This window comes from Nicotiana tabacum, chromosome 6 (assembly GCF_000715075.1).
Source record: "Nicotiana tabacum cultivar K326 chromosome 6, ASM71507v2, whole genome shotgun sequence".
Lineage (NCBI taxonomy): Eukaryota > Viridiplantae > Streptophyta > Magnoliopsida > Solanales > Solanaceae > Nicotiana > Nicotiana tabacum.
In genome coordinates, this window is record NC_134085.1 from 114008435 (window position 1) to 114026772 (window position 18338).

The 18338-nt window shown below is 33.1% G+C and overlaps 1 protein-coding gene and 1 non-coding gene across 2 annotated transcripts; both read left to right on the forward strand.

The window, feature by feature from the left end:
• Nucleotides 1-3672: 3672 nt before the first annotated feature.
• Nucleotides 3673-3779, forward strand: LOC142182392 (small nucleolar RNA R71). The gene has a single exon (XR_012711227.1). It is a non-coding gene; the product is annotated as a small nucleolar RNA R71 (small nucleolar RNA).
• A 12997-nt stretch (nucleotides 3780-16776) lies between these two features.
• LOC107810929 (ethylene-responsive transcription factor ERF106-like) lies at nucleotides 16777-17734 on the forward strand. The gene has a single exon (XM_016635765.2). It carries the CDS (start codon nucleotides 16849-16851, stop codon nucleotides 17449-17451), a length of 603 nt encoding a protein of 200 aa, XP_016491251.2. The 5' UTR covers nucleotides 16777-16848; the 3' UTR covers nucleotides 17452-17734.
• Nucleotides 17735-18338: the final 604 nt, after the last annotated feature.

Sequence of the window (18338 nt, forward strand, 5' to 3'; positions counted from 1 at the left end):
AGCACTTGTCTAATTTTTACCGCTTCATCTTTTGTCACGACCCAAAATCTAACCATGGTCATGATGGCGCCTATCGTGTTGCAAGGCAAGCCTATTTCCCAAAGTATTACTACTAATTAATTTTAAGGATTTAATAAAACAATACCAACATTCAAATTTCTCATAAACTAAATAAACTCTAAATATAATTAATATAAAAATACGGAAGCTAGCCCCAAACATCGGGGTGTCACTAAGTCATGAGCGTCTAAAACTATAAACTAAGATATATAAACTGTCTAAAAGAAGAAATGACAAAATGAGTAACAAGGTCCTGCGGAATTAGCAGCTACCTTGCAATCTCCACAGATAGCTGGTCTGAACTCAACAATCGCTGCGCTCTAACTCACCTGGATCTGCACATAAAGTGCAGAGTATGGTATGAGTACAACCACCTCAGTAATAACAGAAATAACTAAGAAACTGAGCAGTAGTGACGAACTAAGTAAAACAGTCCAATTATTTATTTTCACAATTAAAAAAAACATAAATAAACAAGTAAAATGATCATAGGGGGAAACACCATTGAAGAAGTTCTGGAAAAAAAAACACCATCTACTTCATGTACCGTAAGTCGTCTAATGACTGATTTTTCAGCAACATGTTTGGCATATATTGATATGCTCTACTTCTTTTGTTTGGTTTTTATCTAGTCGAGAAAGAGATGAGTTACTGTCTCATTTGTTAATTTTAAACATATCTGAGCAAGAAATGTGAAAGTATCATCATTCAAGCTGAAGCAAAAAGATCAAGCTCGTAGGTTACCCAAATAAATTCAAACTGAAATGTAAAATGCAAAAGTAAATGCAACCTTATAGCAATGTCTCACTCCATCACTCAACACTCACACTCAGTACTCAACACTCAATATACTCATCACTCTGCGCTCACTGGAGGTGTGTAGAGACTCCGGAGGGGCTCCCAAAACCCAAGCACTAAACACGAAAAACTCATGTGCCATCATATCAATACCTGGATCCGCACGGTCAACTCACGTGCTACGCGGACAACTCACGCGTTATGGTATAAATACCTGAACCAGCACAGTCAACTCATGTGCTACGCGGACAACTCACGCGCTATGGTATTAATATCCTCACAACCAGGACCTCGGCCTCAATCAATCATGTACTTCACTAGCCTCACTATCATCAACAAATAAGGGGACACAACCTACATCAAGTATCACATCATATTAGCAAATAATAGAGACTGAGATAAACATATACAATAATTTTTATGACTGAGTACAAATAATGTGAGCATGAATAAAGCCTAAGCATGATCTCTAACATGAAGGTAGACAAGTTCAACAACAAGTAACTACATAAACACAGATGATGTCCATGAGGCCTCACGGGACGGACCAAGTCTCCATCCCTCGAGGTATACACTCATACGCCCGTCACCTAGCGTGAGTATCACCTCCAAACAATCACACGATATCAAATTCTCCGGGTTTATACCCTCAAAGCCAGAGTTAAAACTGTTACTTACCTCAACAACGTAAAATCCTACTCCGGGATGCCCTCGTCCCTCGACTCGGTCTCCAAAGGCTTCGAATCTATCCAAAATATTAAATAACACGTTCTAATTAATCTAGGCGAATAATTTCATAATCTTAGGACGAGTCAAAATCAAAATCAAACTGGATCCAACTAATAAAAACTAGTACACCAAATTGCCAACCAAAATAGCCAAAACATTAGCTTCTGAAATAACTCTACAATTCCATAATACTATTTCTTATGTTGGGAATCCACCACTATCTTAATATACCATTTCATATGTCATCATCATTACACATTGATGTGCCTTATTCACTATTAACCACTTAGTAGATAATCATTTTGTATTTTACATATAGAAGTCCCTTTCCAGTATATTTCCATTTTATATACACTGCATCAATATTAGTTTTCCATGGCAAGATTTCACTTCCACCAACCATTAGCTTATTATTACTATCAATCATGATATCATGATTCTTATATTTTCATTCTTAAATATAGTAGTAAGGATTTCAAGTAGCAGTAGTTTCACATTGTTTTTTGCAGAATTTCGTAAAGGCATTGACGGAACGGAGTCGGCGTCCAGTTTTCAATCCCAATTCATCTTTACAATTACCAATCCTTATATAATCACTACCATCCTATTATTATATAGTAATTATTATGCCTATTATTCATGGCATAAGCATAAATTCATATCTCCTATACTACCATAATGATCAATTGACCAAAATTAACTGAACAAAAATACACTAAAATCTTGTAATACCTGAGCAAAGCAACATCCCTAGTTTGCGTAGTTTTGCTCCCGATGCTAAAGCGTCTTAGCCCTTTTTCTTAAAAGTGCTGCCGTCAAATCTCCAAAACTAAAACCTGCTATTTATCTAAAAAAAATCTTTTTCTAAAGTTAATACCCTAGCAGTTCATCTATTCCCACTTTGGAGAGGCTTTGGACGTGAAGTCCTTAAAGGGTGGCTTGGTCCACTTGCCTCCTATTTTATTATTAGCACAACCAACCTAAGTCAACTAAATAAGTAAATCAAAACATTATCCCCTAGCCATTTATTTAATAAACTATATCATCGTCACCAATTCTCTCTCACTTTCTTAATATTCGATCCGATAGCTACAAACTAATTTAATTCTCCTCTAAAAGTTAATAAGTATATAAAAAAATATTTTGGATTATTACATCTTTTGAGGGAATGATAGAGTTGGCATGTGTTTGCTTTCTTCAATCTCCATTTGTACCCCACTACTTTGGCATTTCTGTTCTTCACTCTTTTGCTCCTCCAGTGTATCAGTCTGCTTGCTCACCACCTCGGGTCTACTTTTCAGAAGTGGGCCAGCAATATTTTGCCACTTCTCAAAGGTACAACTTTGATTGTTAGCTACGGGTTCTTTCCTGTGTCAGAGGGAAGAGTCCCAGGAGCCCTCGCAGATAACATGTTGGCACTTGTCTTTCCAGATTTCGAATAGCAGAATTGTGAGTATCGAACCTCTCTTCGGACTTGTTAATCAAAGCCTTTATGAGATCTTCCATACTTGACTGATTTTACTATAGTGGCTGGTATTGCTGGTACTTGTACCTCGGTTGATTCTAAAAACATGGAGGTTCTTGACCCTGGGGTCTAGGATTATTTTGCTGCCACGAGTTCAAACTCCCACTAGGTGAACTCCATAAAAAACCTAGATATCTTTGTCTCATAGCATTGAAGTTGTTCCCACCTTAGTAGTTTCCTCTATTATACTTCCCCACAATATTAACTTCCTCAGCTGAAGCTTGACACTCACGAGTAGGGTGTCCCATTTCAAAAAAGGTACATGCTACTTGCGGCTCACTCTATACCATGACTAAGGTCAACTTTCTTATCTCCTTGGCCATGGTGTCTAGTTGGGCGTGCACTGATGTGTCAGAGTCCACTTGGTGAACCCCGGTTGATTTTCTTCTGTCATTACTCTCAGAGGGACATTGTTTAGCATCCTCGGACAATTTTCAAGGATAGAGACAATATCCTTCGGGGTTTTCTTCATTAATGGGCCTCCAACTACATTATTCAGAGTTTGTCGTGAGGAGGGTGTCGGTCCATCCCAAAATATATGGAATTACATTCACAATTTGATTCCATTATCCTGACACCTTCTCACTATCTCCTTGAATCTTTCACATGCTTCAAAGAGCGTTTCAGTATCCTTCTGGTAGAAGTTGTGGATTTTCCTTCTGAACCTCCTTGTTTTTGCAAATGAGAAGTATTTGTCAAGAAACATTTTCATCATATCTTCCCATGTCCTGATCAGCCTAGTTTGTAAGCTTCAAAGATAGTACTTCGCATTGTCCTTCAGTGAAAAGGGAAATGCCCGTAAGTAACCTGCATCTTTTTACACTCCATTATACCAAATGATGTTCATGATTTCCTCAAAGTCCATAAAGTGAGTGTTAGGATCTTTATTCACCTTCCCTCTAAAGACACGGTTGTTTTGGATGGTTTGAAGCAAGCCTTGCTTCAACTCAAAATTATTTGTTGCTATGTGTGGAGGTCTAACACTTGACAATCCCTGATTATAGACTGAACTAGCATAATCACCCAATGATCTACCTGTCCTGGGACCCACATTTTCGAATGCGTCTTCCGCAAGAGGCTGGTTCAGGGTGAATCTCCGTCCTCCGTCCCCATTAAGAGTTTCATAATCTCCTAGAGCTACGTCAGCAGCTGCCCATGCGACTACCTGTTGTCTTTGGGCTGCTTCCCTTGCAGCCAAATACACTCCATCATCACTTTTTTTGCCATGTGTTCTTGGGTCGAAGATTGTCCCAAGAAATTTTCAGTGAATCCTCTTTCTTTTCTTAGTTGTCACAGGTATTTCTCCAACTCCGATTCGTAGGGTATCGCTTCCTTTGCACTTATGTGTTAGAGTCCACTTGGTGAACTCCCGCTGATTTTCTTCTGTCATTACTCTCAAAGGTCTATTGGTTAGCATCCTCACACAATTCATCAAGGATAGAGACAATGTCCTTCGGGGTTTTCTTCATTAATGGTCCTCCAACTGCATTATTCAGAGTTTGTCGTGACGAGGGTATCGGTCCATCCCAAAAAATCTGGAATTGCATTCACAATTTGATTCCATTATCCTGAAACCTTCTCACTATCTTCTTGAATCTTTCACATGCTTTAAAGACCGTTTCAGTATCCTTCTGGCAAAAGTTGTGGATTTTCCTTCTGAACTTCCTTGTTTTTGCAGATGAGAAGTATTTTTCAAGAAACATTTTCATCATATCTTCCCATGTCATGACCGACCTAGTTGGTAAGCTTCGAAGGCAGTACTTCGCATCGTCCTTCAGTGAAAAGGGGAATGCCTGTAAGTAGACTGCATCTTTTTACACTCCATTGTACTAAATGTTGTTCAAGATTTCCTCAAAGTCCATCAAGTGAGTGTTAGGATCTTCATTCACCTTCTCTTCTAAAGATATAGTTGTTTTGGATGGTTTGAAGCAAGCCTTGCTTCAACTCAAAATTATTTGCTACTATGGGTGGAGGTCTGACACTTGACAATCCCTGATTGTAGACTGATCTGGCATAGTTACCCAATGATCTACCTATCCTGGGACCCATATTTTTGAATCCGCCTTCCGCAAGAGGCCGGTTCAGGTTGAATCTCTGTCCTCCTTCCCATTAAGAGTTCCATCATCTCCTAGAGCTACGTGAGCAACTGCCCATGCGACTTCTTCTTGTCTTTGAGTTTCTTCCCTTGCAGCCTAATAGACTCCATCATCATCATTTTTTGCCATGTGTTCTCGGGTCGAAAATTGTCCCAAGAAATTTTCGGGGAATCCTCTTTCTTTTCTCAGTTGTCATAGGTGTTTCTCCAACTCCAATTCGTAGGGCATCACTTCCTTTGCACTGATGTGTTAGAGTCCACTTGGTGAACCCCGACTGATTTTCATCTATCATTACTCTTAGAGGGCTATTGGTTAGCCTCCTCAGACAATTCATCAATGATAGAGGTAATATCATTCGGGGTTTTCTTCATTAATGGAACTCTAATTGCATTATTCAGAGTTTGTCGTGATGAGGGTGTCGGTCCATCCCAAAAAATCTGGAATTGCATTCATTATTTGATTCTATTATCCTGACACCTTCTCACTATCTCCTTGAATCTTTCACATGCTTCAAAGACCGTTTCAGTATCCTTCTGGCAGAAGTTGTCAATTTTCCTTCTGAACTTCCCTGTTTTTGCAAATGAGAAGTATTTGTCAAGAAACGTTTTCATCATATCATCCCATGTCCTGATAGACCTAGTTGGTAAGCTTCGAAGACAGTACTTTGTATCATCCTTCAGTGAAAAGGAGAATGCCCGTAAGTAGACTGCATCGTTTTACACTCCATTGTACGAAATGATGTTCATGATTTCCTCAAAGTCCATCAAATGAGTGTTAGGATCTTCATTTACCTTCCCTCTAAAGACATAGTTATTTTGGATGGTTTGAAGCAAGCCTTTCTTCAACTCAAAATTATATGTTGCTATGGGTGGAGGTCTGACACTTGACAATCCCTAATTGTAGACTGATCTGACATAGTCACCCAATGATCTACCTGTCCTGGGACCCACATTTTCGAATGCGTCTTCCGCAAGAGGCCGGTTCATATTGAATCTCCACCCTCCTTCCCCATTAAGAGTTTCATCATCTCCTAGAGCTACGTCAGCAACTGCCCATACGACTTCTTCTTGTCTTTGGGCTTCTTCCCTTGCAGCCAAATAGACTCCATCATCACTATTTTTTGCCATGTTTTCTTGGGTTGAAGATTGTCCCAAGAAATTTTCGGTGAATCCTCTTTCTTTTCTCAGTTGTCATAGGTATTTCTCCAACTCCGATTCATAGGGTATTACTTCCTTTGAAGAAGATCGAGTCATACACTAGAGAAGTTTGACATGTTTCCTGCACACAAGTGCGATAACGTGAGTACAAGAAAATCAAATTGGTTCCTGAATTAGTACCAAAATCTATTTTGAACACTATTGGTTGCCAATCCTTAGCAACGACGCCAAAATTTGACGAGCGCAAAATACAATATGAAATTAATGTTCGCTAGTCAAAAATAGTATAGTAAAATATTATCTTCATAAATATTGGATTTAAACAATGTTCGAGTAATTTTCTGGCTTAATTGTTATTCAGGAAGATCAATACTTGATTTCAAAGATTACTATTACAATTAACTACTAAATTAAGATTATTACTAATTAGACTTGATCACAGAGAATGAGAATTGAACTAAAGCGGTTTGTAAACGATATGAGAAATAAGAGTCACGACGGGATATGTGTAAGATAGTTATTCGGGATCTAACTCCGGTTGAGTTTACTTCTAAGGTTTTAATGATTCTCACGAATTCACTTGATAATTATCTTAAATGTAGCATCAAGATTCCTCTTTCGATTAAATCCGGACTCTATAGAATAACCTAATATGAAGCATTGTGAAGATATGCAAGAACACGTTAATGGCATAGTTTAGGAACCACAAATGGTCCGAACTCAATCCGAAATACCCCTGGGCGGACCCCGTCCAAACATACCAACCAATTTCAAAATATAATAATGACGTATTCGAGGCCTTAGATCACATAAAACAACATCAAAACCACGAATCACACCCCAATTCAAGCCTAATGTACTAATGGACTTTCAACTTCCAAAATTCATGCCGAACCATATCAAATCAACTCTGAATGATCTCAAATTTGCATGCAAGTCCGAAATGACTCAACGGACCTATTCCAACTCCCGGAACCAAAATCCGAACCTCATATTAACAAAGTCAACTCTTGGTCAAACCTATCAACCTTCCAAACCTTCAACTTTTCAATTTTCGCCAAAAAGCACCAAACCAACCTACGAACCTCCAAATCTACATCCGAACATAAGCCATATCTCTCCAATATTCTCCTAAATTAGTTTAATCAATAATTCAGAAAGCTCTCTCGAATACTTAGACAAATCACCAAATTAAACCAACCCAAATAATGCAATGATAATTACCAAATTATTACTCTTTCGATTAAATAAACTGGTGAATAAAGTTGGAACAATTCAAAGCTCCATCAACGTATTCATACAATTGAACCAGAGTTAAACCCACAAATATCAATCAAACACTATATCTGTGAAACTCTATAGTAAACTACTCCATAACAATGAAAAAAGTCATCTAAAAAGGTTTAAAGACATAGGAAACATCAATGTTAATGATTATATCCAAACTCCTATATTGCACTAATTGTTGGTTGAAATTTTGATAAATTCTTGTGACTTCTTACCTTAGTTACTCCTCAAATCCTTCGTAGGTCAAAAAGTCCTCTCAAAATCATGTTTCTGGTGAATTTATGCCATGTAGAAGCGGTTTCGGATGGAACTACCCTTTCCAAGCCGAAGTGAAAATTTACTCGAAGAAATTATACGGACGCACCCATGGGGCGCGCCGCTAGTGAGGAAATTCAGAGAGATAGATTTCTGATAGGCATGCACCATTGCACTATCGCACTGCGCTTTGAGGCGCCCCATGCGGCACTGTAGTGCAAATTTCTTAGAGTAATTTTTGTTCTCACTTTTTGATATCCAGATTAACGTAATCTTGGTTTAATTCCTTTGGTTTTTACTCAGACTTCAAAGCTCCAAATTATTCGATTTAGCTCCAAATCATCTTCGTAACTCGGAATCATGTCCTGCAAGGCATAAAACACATAATAAGTACAAATTACCATCATTTAAGCTCAAACACGAATAAAGTGTAGTAATTAGAGTGTAAAATATGGCTAAAATATGAGTTTCTAGCCTACCATCACCTTTATTGAAAATAAAAATAAAATTTTATTCAGTAGAGAGCAGACTTTAAAATTTTACTTCTTTTAAATTATTGGGTTATATTATAAATAGAATTTTATTTATGGTGAATGTCTATATTTAGAGAGATTCTAGAGTTTATTACTTGGTGGTTAAGTCACTCTCTCCCTATAAATAAAGGGTTTTATTCCATTGTAATTCATCTCAAAATTCAATAAGAATTCCCTCTCTCTCTTTCCCTGCAATATTGTTCTTGTTCTTTTATTGTTTCATAACAAAATAGAATTTGTCGTGGGGTTTATAGGCTAGAATTTTGTAGAGTCTCCTTGCATATGTGTCATTGGTTCATCATAGAAGTGCTTTTGGAACTTCGTTAGATAGCTGCAGCATTGAAATCTTTTTCAGTTCTCAGTTAATAACGACGGCAATTTTTATTCCTTGGTTGATCGAATGGCCATTGCTGGCAAAAGCATAGTCAGATATGTTAGAGTTATTTATACATGTGTTACGTTGGTTGTCTTTTTCCTTTATGCTTTGTTCAAGAAATGTCTCTGCAAGGTAGAAAGCCATTGTCATCGATTAATACTTCAATGACTTGTGTTTACAACTTGGGATTCTTTATTTGGAGATCAAGAGCGGGGTTCGAAATAGCATAATATCTTCGTTTGGAGCTTTCAGCACATCAAACTCTTCTAGGTGACCGTCTATCGATTTAAATTTTCCTCCCTAACCGGACCTAGAGAAGGAATAGACCCGTGACCTATACCTTTACTAAAAAAAATTATTTACTTACGGAGTGAATCAGTTCTTTGGCTCGTTAAGATACTATTCGCTTGAATTTAAATTTTACTAATGACATGCTTTTGGTGTATATATATCTTACGGAGTAAATATGTGTAGAATCTGTTCGGAAAGCCACCTCGTAATTGGAATTGGTGTAATTACACAGTTGTATAATTACGACAACTTGTTTGTTTGTCATAATGTAATCTATATCTATATTATATTAAAAGGAGAGTAGTGAAGCATGTGGTTAAGCCAAGTGACAAGCTAAAATGAAGTCACTTGGCGATTTTAAGACAACATTAATTATTAAAAATTATAAATAGAAATATACTTAATGGAAGTAGTTTAATGAATCTTATACATAATCTAAATAGATCTTAGACAAATCTAATCTATATATCTATATTTATATGTATATTTGTATCTATATGTATATCTATATATTGATCCACTCATAGATTTTCTTCTATATTAGCTAGAAATATGGAAGTAAAAAATTAATTAAACGTTAAAAACTATAATAGAAAAAAATTTAAAATACAGAAATACGTAAATTGAAATAATCTATGACTATTTATATTTTGTATTATGTTAGAATATAAAATAAAATTAAAATTTATTTATGATATTAAAAATTTATTTAGTATAAAAATTAAATAAATTCAAGCAGCAAAATAAGATCTTACTCAATCTATCTATATTATATTAAAAGGAGAGTAATGAAGCATGAGGTTAAGCCAAGTGGCATATTGAGAAAAAGCCACTTGGCACTTTTATGAAATCTATTTGTTGGATTCTATTTGTATAACATTGAAAAAAATATTATTTGATATTCTTTTGTATCTAATTATTAATTGGATAAAAAATCTGTTGGGAAAGAAAGATGAAATCGAGCTATCTGTGAACATATATTACCATATCTATATTATATTATATATAAGTTCATGGTTTTCGTCAAAAAATTATTATTTGATGTTCTTTTGTATCTAATTAATAATTACTTTTTTTTGGTGGGAATGAAATATGAAATAGAATTGTCCGTGAACATATATAATCATATTTGGAGTAATATTACGTATGACAAATATTCTGTTGAAATATGAAATTAATGCTTTGAGTTAATATGGGTAAGAGAAAAAGGTACGAAATACTCTGCTGACATAAAAATGGAAAGAAAAAATTCTTTCCAAAAAGGTGTCATGGACCAACTCCAAAAATAAGTAAAGAAAAAGATCATTGTGACATGACAATATATGATTACTCACACTTGCCATACAAAATTACCGGATCATCGATTTGTAATACTATTAAGGATTTCTTTTATGGTGGGCATCCTTTTCCGAGAAAGAATCAATTAAAATTTTATTTTGTATTTACACATTAATTTTAAGTTAAAATAATAACTCTATATTTAGTACAAACTTTGTATCTGACCTTATTTGCGAATAATATACATTAATATAGGTATCATATACATTACTATAAGTATCTTTAATTAAATTTTGTGTATAATTTAGTTATGGTATGTATTCTTTTTTAAGAAAGAATTAATTAAATAAATATTTTGTCTTACATCTATATTATACTAAAGAAAATAGACTGAAAAATTTAAGAAAGAATTAATTAAACTAAAATGTTCTCTTTTTATTGACCAAAGTAGAATCTTTTGGTCGTACACAAAAAAAAGACGCAATTTTCATTAAGCAGACCAATATACTATAATTATAAGTATCTTTAATTAAATTTTGTGTATAATTCAGTTATGGTAGGTATTCTTTTTTTAGAAAGAATCAATTATAATTTCGTTTTGTATCTGACACATTAAAATTAAATTGAAATAATAATTCTATATTTAGTACAAGCTTTGTATCTGACCTTATTTACGAACAATATACATTATTATAGATATTTTTAATTAAATTTTGTGTATAATTCAGTTATTGTAGGTATTCTTTTTTAAGAAAAAAATAATTAAATAAACTTTTTGTATCTTGCATCTATATTATATTAAAAGAAATAATATTGAAAAATGAACAATAGGACAAAGGAAAAAGACAAGAAAAATTAAGGCTTGGTGGTTAACAAATTTTAATTAACCACAAAAAAAACGTTGAAAATTAAAATAAGCCAAAAGCTAAAAAATGAAGATCCGTATCATTTTTTGCGCACTCACTCATACAAATTGATTTACACATACCTTTTTAAATATTAGGATTTTATATACTTAAAATTGATTTACTAGATTGTCTTTCCTTAGAAATCTTTATTTAAACAATGTTTGCTTGTGTTTGGCTTCTCTACATTACTTAGGGTTTAGCTTCCACACAAACTTCTGCAAAGTATAGCTCCAAACTATAACTATATCAGCGAAATATTAATGTCCAAAATGAGTTGGAATTTTAAGGGTCGTGTTGTTAGATTATGGCACATTCCAGACCGCGAGAAACCACTAATTTAATTGAATTAATTATTCAAGATGAAAGGTGCATACTCTTTTACATGTTATTTTTTTCGAGTTGTGATGTATTTTCTTCCACTTATGTGCCTTACTAACTTAAATTTCTTTTCAAATTTTTTATTTTAGGGAGATCGAATTCATGCAACTATTGGGATTTTCGTACTTTCAATACAAGCATTAGGAAATGTAAGGTGTCTTATGCATAATTAGGTTTTCAATTTTTCAAAATGTTAGTGACAGGGGTTCACCAGAAATTCTTGAGTTTTACCCATATTTTTTTGTAGTGATAAACCTCAATACAAAGGACAACTTCTGGAAAATGCACTGCAATATGTCATGAGCATTTGCTACAAAAATATTCTCTTAGGCACGTGCTACATATCAAGCAAATTGTATAGCATCATTATTTTTTGTGGAACATTCATATCAAACAAATTGTATAGTATCATTATTTTTTATGGAATATTTATTAGGAGATGGAATGAAAGTTTTACTGGAGTCTTAAAATATTTTTAATGTTTGGTTGTAAAGATGGAATTAACACTAACATATTAAACTTTATGGTGTAGATCGTTCTTTTTAATTATCCACGCATCGCGCGGGTACTAATACTAGTTATAATGCAATTACAAGTTTACTGTTTGGTTGCACAATGTAATTATACGGTTAGATTAAATTATTATATTTTGTATTTAAGATATATATTTTTCGTGAATATACATTAATTTAGTAATCATATATTTATAACTAATATTGTAAAAATAATTTATATATATTCTTTAAAATAATAATATTTAGTTTAGATACTTACAAAAATTAAAAATATATGTTCTGTAAGAACATCATGGAATTCATGTTTGATAAAATAAATTAATATTTATAAATATAATATCATAACATTATTCAAATGTTTGACAAAACTAATATATCAATTCTAACTAAAAAAATGAACAATATGCAATGTGAGCGAATACTATTAAAACAAGTAAATTGGAACCATGAATATAACACAATTCAAAATTCAAGAAAAATATATTTTAATATATGTCAAATTCCAACATAATAATAGTAATTTCTAGTGCAACTTAATAGTTAGGAAACATGATAAGTTTATAACCACATTCAACAACGAAATTCCACTTTAATTACATCACTCATTATATGCCAAGTTTATTAATAACTCATTATTTCTAATATTAGGTGTTGTAGTTTCAAAAAATAGAATAATAAAATAAACAAAAAATAAAATATAAGCAATTACATGGAATCATAAGAAGTAAAGATAGAGAAATAAAACATAAATAATGTACAAAGAAAAATATATTTTAAAATTTCAAAAGTAATTAAAAAATAAAAACAAAATTAAAAAATAAAAATAAATTAATATAAAAACAAAAAGGAAAGAAACTAAAAAGCAACTTTGTAATTACCACCAATTCTCACCTTCCCCTTGAGAATTGGAGAGTGTAATTACACCCTTCCAATTACACCCAATTTCATGCTGACCAAGTAATTAATTGGCCAAACGAACAAGCCAAACTATGTAATTACACCCAAACTCATTTCCAAGGTGGCTTTCCAAACAAGCTCGTAATGTCATGTAATATGTATGCTAGTATAATTAAGAAGTAGTCACATCACCAATCATGCAACTATACATTAAAGTATAATCTTGTTTTTGGCAAAATACATAGTTTACCCATAGACCTTATACTCAAATTCCTCTTACACACATGTTAAATACGGGAATGGTATTACACACTAAAACTTTTAAAAGTGTGTCAATTACACACCTCTTTTGCCATGTGTCACACGCGTGTATTACATAAAAAGGGGCGCGTGAAAACTACAAAATTCATCTGAAATTAATTTTTTTCCATTTTTTTAACTATTTTCTTTCCAAATTAAAGAAAACAAATAACCCATGTCTTCTTCCCCAACCAACACTCCAGCGTTCTCTACCCCCACACCCCCCACACACCTTTCGTCTTCTTCCCTAACCTCCATCCTAATTTTGTTTATTCCTCATGTTTCGTCTCTCCAACCCCCATGACTAAGAAGAAAAAGAAAAAAAAAAGAAAAAGAAAAAGAAGAAGAAAAGAGGAGCTATTGGGTCTTGTAAAAATTACCATTATTGATCTTTTGAAAAGTTTGAAATTAAATTTAATCGGGTCTTGTTGATTTTGGTGTTCCATGACCTAGAAAATTAGTTTGAATTCGTGATTATTGTTGAATAAAAATTTACTTAGGTGATTAATTTTGATAAAATTCAAAAAATACCATTACCAAGTTTGAAGCTTTGGGTTTGAGCTTGAATTTGAAATTTGTAATAAGATTTGTGATGGATGTTATTAAAACTTGTTAAAAATCGGGCAAAGAGTTGAATCTATAGTTACGGAAGAAGGTGCTTGTAGTGGAAGAGTTGGTGGTAATATGGTGATGGTGGAGAAGATGATGGAGTTGAGGAGATGAGGAGAGGGTGGGGTATTTTCTTTTCTGTATTTTTTCTCTGGGAAGACGAGGAGAGGGGTGGAGTTGTGGGGGGTAGAGTTTTTTTTTCAGTTTTTCTTTTCTTTTCCGATTTATGACACGTGTCAGATGCTGATTGGCACATGTAATAGCAATTTTTAAGTAGATGTGGTCAAACACCGAAGTGGTGTGTAATTGACACACCTTTAAAGTTTTGATGTGTAATATTATTCCCGTCTTTAACAGATGTGTAGACGGATTTGGGGACAAGGTCGACGGGTAAAGTATATATTTTGCCTATGTTTTTCATATATCAGACTTGGGGCAAATCTTGACATAAATTCTAGTTAAGCGTAAAAAATACTAACTTTAACCCCCATAGAAAGGTTATTATATTTTTTTATTTAATTGGAATGGAACAGAAGAAATTTTTATTCTTGATTTGCTCCCACATTTTAAGTAAAATTACCTTTTTTTTATTTATTTACATGATAGAAGTTAATACATCGAAAAATTGTTTATCGACGGGTAGATTAATTTTAACAACACATTGATTCGTGTTTATTTTTGATATGACGTCCATTGGCATGTATATAATAACTTATATGGATCTTGATGCGCCTATATATTAATTTGTGAAATAGAAGCATGCATGATTGTTATATTTTCAGCATTAATGATATTTTTAATAATGGTTTTGAAATTTCCTATTTGAGTGATGATAATTACTGTACTATAAGTCTTGGAAGGACTTATAGTTCTCCCAAACGAGAAAGTTGTTCATTTGGGATGCATGGACCTTGAGTTCGAAAAGATTAATGATACTAGCTAGTATACAACTGCCACTAAGATAGCTCTCTACGGCTCCCTAATTCAAAAGAAACTGTGCATGAAATATCTTTTGCCCTTTTCATTTATGGTGTTGATTGTTCTCGGCTTGACTTAAGTGCGCAAATCGAAAGGAAACTTGTGGCACGAGTGTACGACTAAATCTTAGATATATTGTTGGCGGCATGTTTCAGTAGTAATCCTATTCCTAAACAATGGAATTCACTTGGATTTATGGAATTAAATCAACCAAAAATCTTTTTGACCTAGTGATATGTGCTTAGTTAAGCAATCGAAATGTAAGCTTACCCAGTTCTAAATAATTAACTATAGTAATTAAGTAATTACTAGTATATCTCAAAATACTTGTTAATTATCTTTTCTAGCTAATTCCTAAATTAAGGCCTGGGGACTGCTCAATTTGATGGAAATATTATCATATATGATGAGGAATTATTAGGTCCTACAGCCGCTTCCAAATTGATAATAGAAAAGAAGAGATCGAGAGAGAAGGCATGCCTCCTGGCTCCAACTTGGTACTTGGTACTTGGTACTTGCCCAATACCTAATTGATTCACAACAATGTAAAATCAAATTATTTGAAACCCAATTGAAAATAATTGTTCGCATTAAATGAGTTGGTAAATTGAAAAATAATAGTAAATGATATGTTGAAATCTTATATTCTATTAAGTGTTTTTCCCCTTAAATGTGGTGTACACATATACAATTAATATTACTCTCTCCGTTATGTGACAATTTTTCCCTTTTGGTCAGTCCTAAAGAATGACCTTTGAAATATTTAAAACAATTTAACTCCAATCTTCTTATTTACTTTTGACGGAATAATTTATAGTCACATAAATATGTATAACTTATTTTAGACTACAAGTTTCCGAATTCTTTCTTTTTCATTCTTAGACTCTATGCTTAGTTAGACAAACACCATCACATAAATTAGGACGAAAAAAATACTAATTTTTTCTTCTATCTTGCATCTAGGGTGTACATGAATCAGGTTGGTTCGGTTTTTATTAAAACAAAACCAAACCAACTATATCGGTTTGGATTGGTTAGTTTTGTCGAATTTTTCGGGGTTTTCGGGTTTTCTTATTGCATGAATACTATATCAATCTTATTTTGTTAAATGTTTGATAAGTAAATATATGTTTAATAAAAATTTAAAAAAAATATATATGATCTATTAAAACTTTTCTTAGGGGAGAATTTTTTTTAGTAACACATGATAGTTACTTTTTAAGTTATCTGACAATAATTTTTCGTTGATGTACACTTTCAAGGTTAACCGAATTTAATAATTAAATATAAAAATCAATATGATACCTAAATAATGATATGTTCTATTTAATTTTTAATTATCAAAATACCACTTCAAATTCGAAAAAGATATAAGAATTTAATAGATCTTGATATGTTAATATGGAAGAACAAAGAGATTGTCGCATTTCAATAACACTTGATAAGAACGATCATACAACACATCATTTAAAGTTAATAAAAATGAAGCACTTCATATTCTATTAAATATTACATCTCATAAGAAAAGCTCATATATTTCTAGACAATTTTTAAAGAAAATCGTAAATAAAGTCTTAGAAGTATATATAAAAATTATATATTTATATATCGATTGTTCAGATTTTTTTACTTAATACTGACCAAATCAAATCAAACCTCAACGGATTTTTTAATCGATTTGGTAATTTGACTTTTCGATTTGATACGGGTTTATATGCATCATTGCATTGCATGCACCCCATGAGCAGTTGCATTTTGCATGCACCCTAAGTCACAAACTCCTATATATACACTCCCTTTCTCCATCTCCAATAACTCACTCTTCTGTTCTCTTACTTTCTCTTTAACTACACTCACCAAATTGTAAGACATTATATAATGACAAGGACAGAAGACGAGGAATTAACGTTGGAACTGATAAGCCAACACCTCCTCGGAGACTTCACTTCTACTGAGTCCTTCGTCAACAGCCTTAGCCTTCATCATGACTTCTCTTTCTCCACTCTTCCCGACGATTCCCAGCCCGTAATTTTAACCTCTGATCAGAAACCCAACCATTTTAATCTTGACAATAATTTTTCCGAGTTTGAGACTAAGCCCAATATCATTCGATGCCCAACATCGGTTACCACTTCTGTTGTTTCCAACACAAGAATATTTGATGATTCAAGTTTGAACAGAACGGATAAAAAAGTGGACGGGTCGGATTACGGGTCTTCAGTGGTGGAGAATGGAAAGAAGAAGCACTACAGAGGGGTTAGGAGGCGACCGTGGGGAAAATATGCGGCGGAGATAAGAGACCCGACCCGAAAAGGTTCGCGGGTCTGGCTTGGAACTTACGAGACCGACGTGGACGCTGCGAGAGCTTATGATTGTGCAGCTTTTAAGATGAGGGGAAGAAAAGCCATTTTGAATTTTCCATTCGATGCCGGAAATTTAAGTCCGCCGGCGAACATTGGCCGGAAGAGGAGAAAAGGATAGGCCATAAGTAAGGGTGTATATAATTCAGCTTAAAGGAATTTTTTATTAAATAAAACTAAATCAATTATGGTTATTAAATTAATAAAATTTAACCAAACCGAATATAGTTGGTTTTTCTGTTTATATTTTGTCGGTTTTTTCCTTTTCCATTTTTTTTCCTTCACTTTGTTTCTTTTTTTCCTTGTACAAGTGTATATTATAATTAGGGGTATTCAAATCGAACCAATAAATGGAAGTTGAATTATTAAGTTATATTATAATTAGGGGTATTCAAATCGAACCAATAAATGGAAGTTTAATTAGGGGTATTATTAAGAATATCTAAATATTGTGATAAAAATGATAGATGTAATATTTCATAAAATTATAAAGTGCATCTATTTTATTTACTTTAAATAATGGTTGATTCTAACTTGTATTATCACTTTCATAGCAGGTGTTACTGAAAAACGTCAATCTCTTTGTTCTTCCGTATTCTTATATTAAGATCGGTTAAACTCTTCTATTTTTTCGAATTTGAAATATAGTATTTTATTGGTAATTTTTAAAATTAAATAGAACATATCATTATTTAGGTCTCATATTGATTTTTGTATTTAATTAACTTGGTTAAGTTTGAAAGCGTACATCAACGAAAAATTATTTTTAGAATAAGAAAATAAATATCATGTGTTACTAAAAAAATCTCCTATAAGAATATTTTAATAGATCATATGCTTGTTAATTTTTTCTGAACATACACTCACTTATCAAAACATGATTTATAACTCTGCAAAGTAAGATTGAAATAATATTCATGTAACAAAAAGATTCAAAAATCCGAAAAAACCGACAAAATTGAACCAACCCAAACTGACATAGTTAATTTGGTTTGGTTTCGATAAAAC

Bases quoted from the DNA above. Each gene is read 5' to 3' on its own strand.
- LOC107810929 (XM_016635765.2), top strand. From the start codon at position 16,849: ATGACAAGGACAGAAGACGAGGAATTAACGTTGGAACTGATAAGCCAA.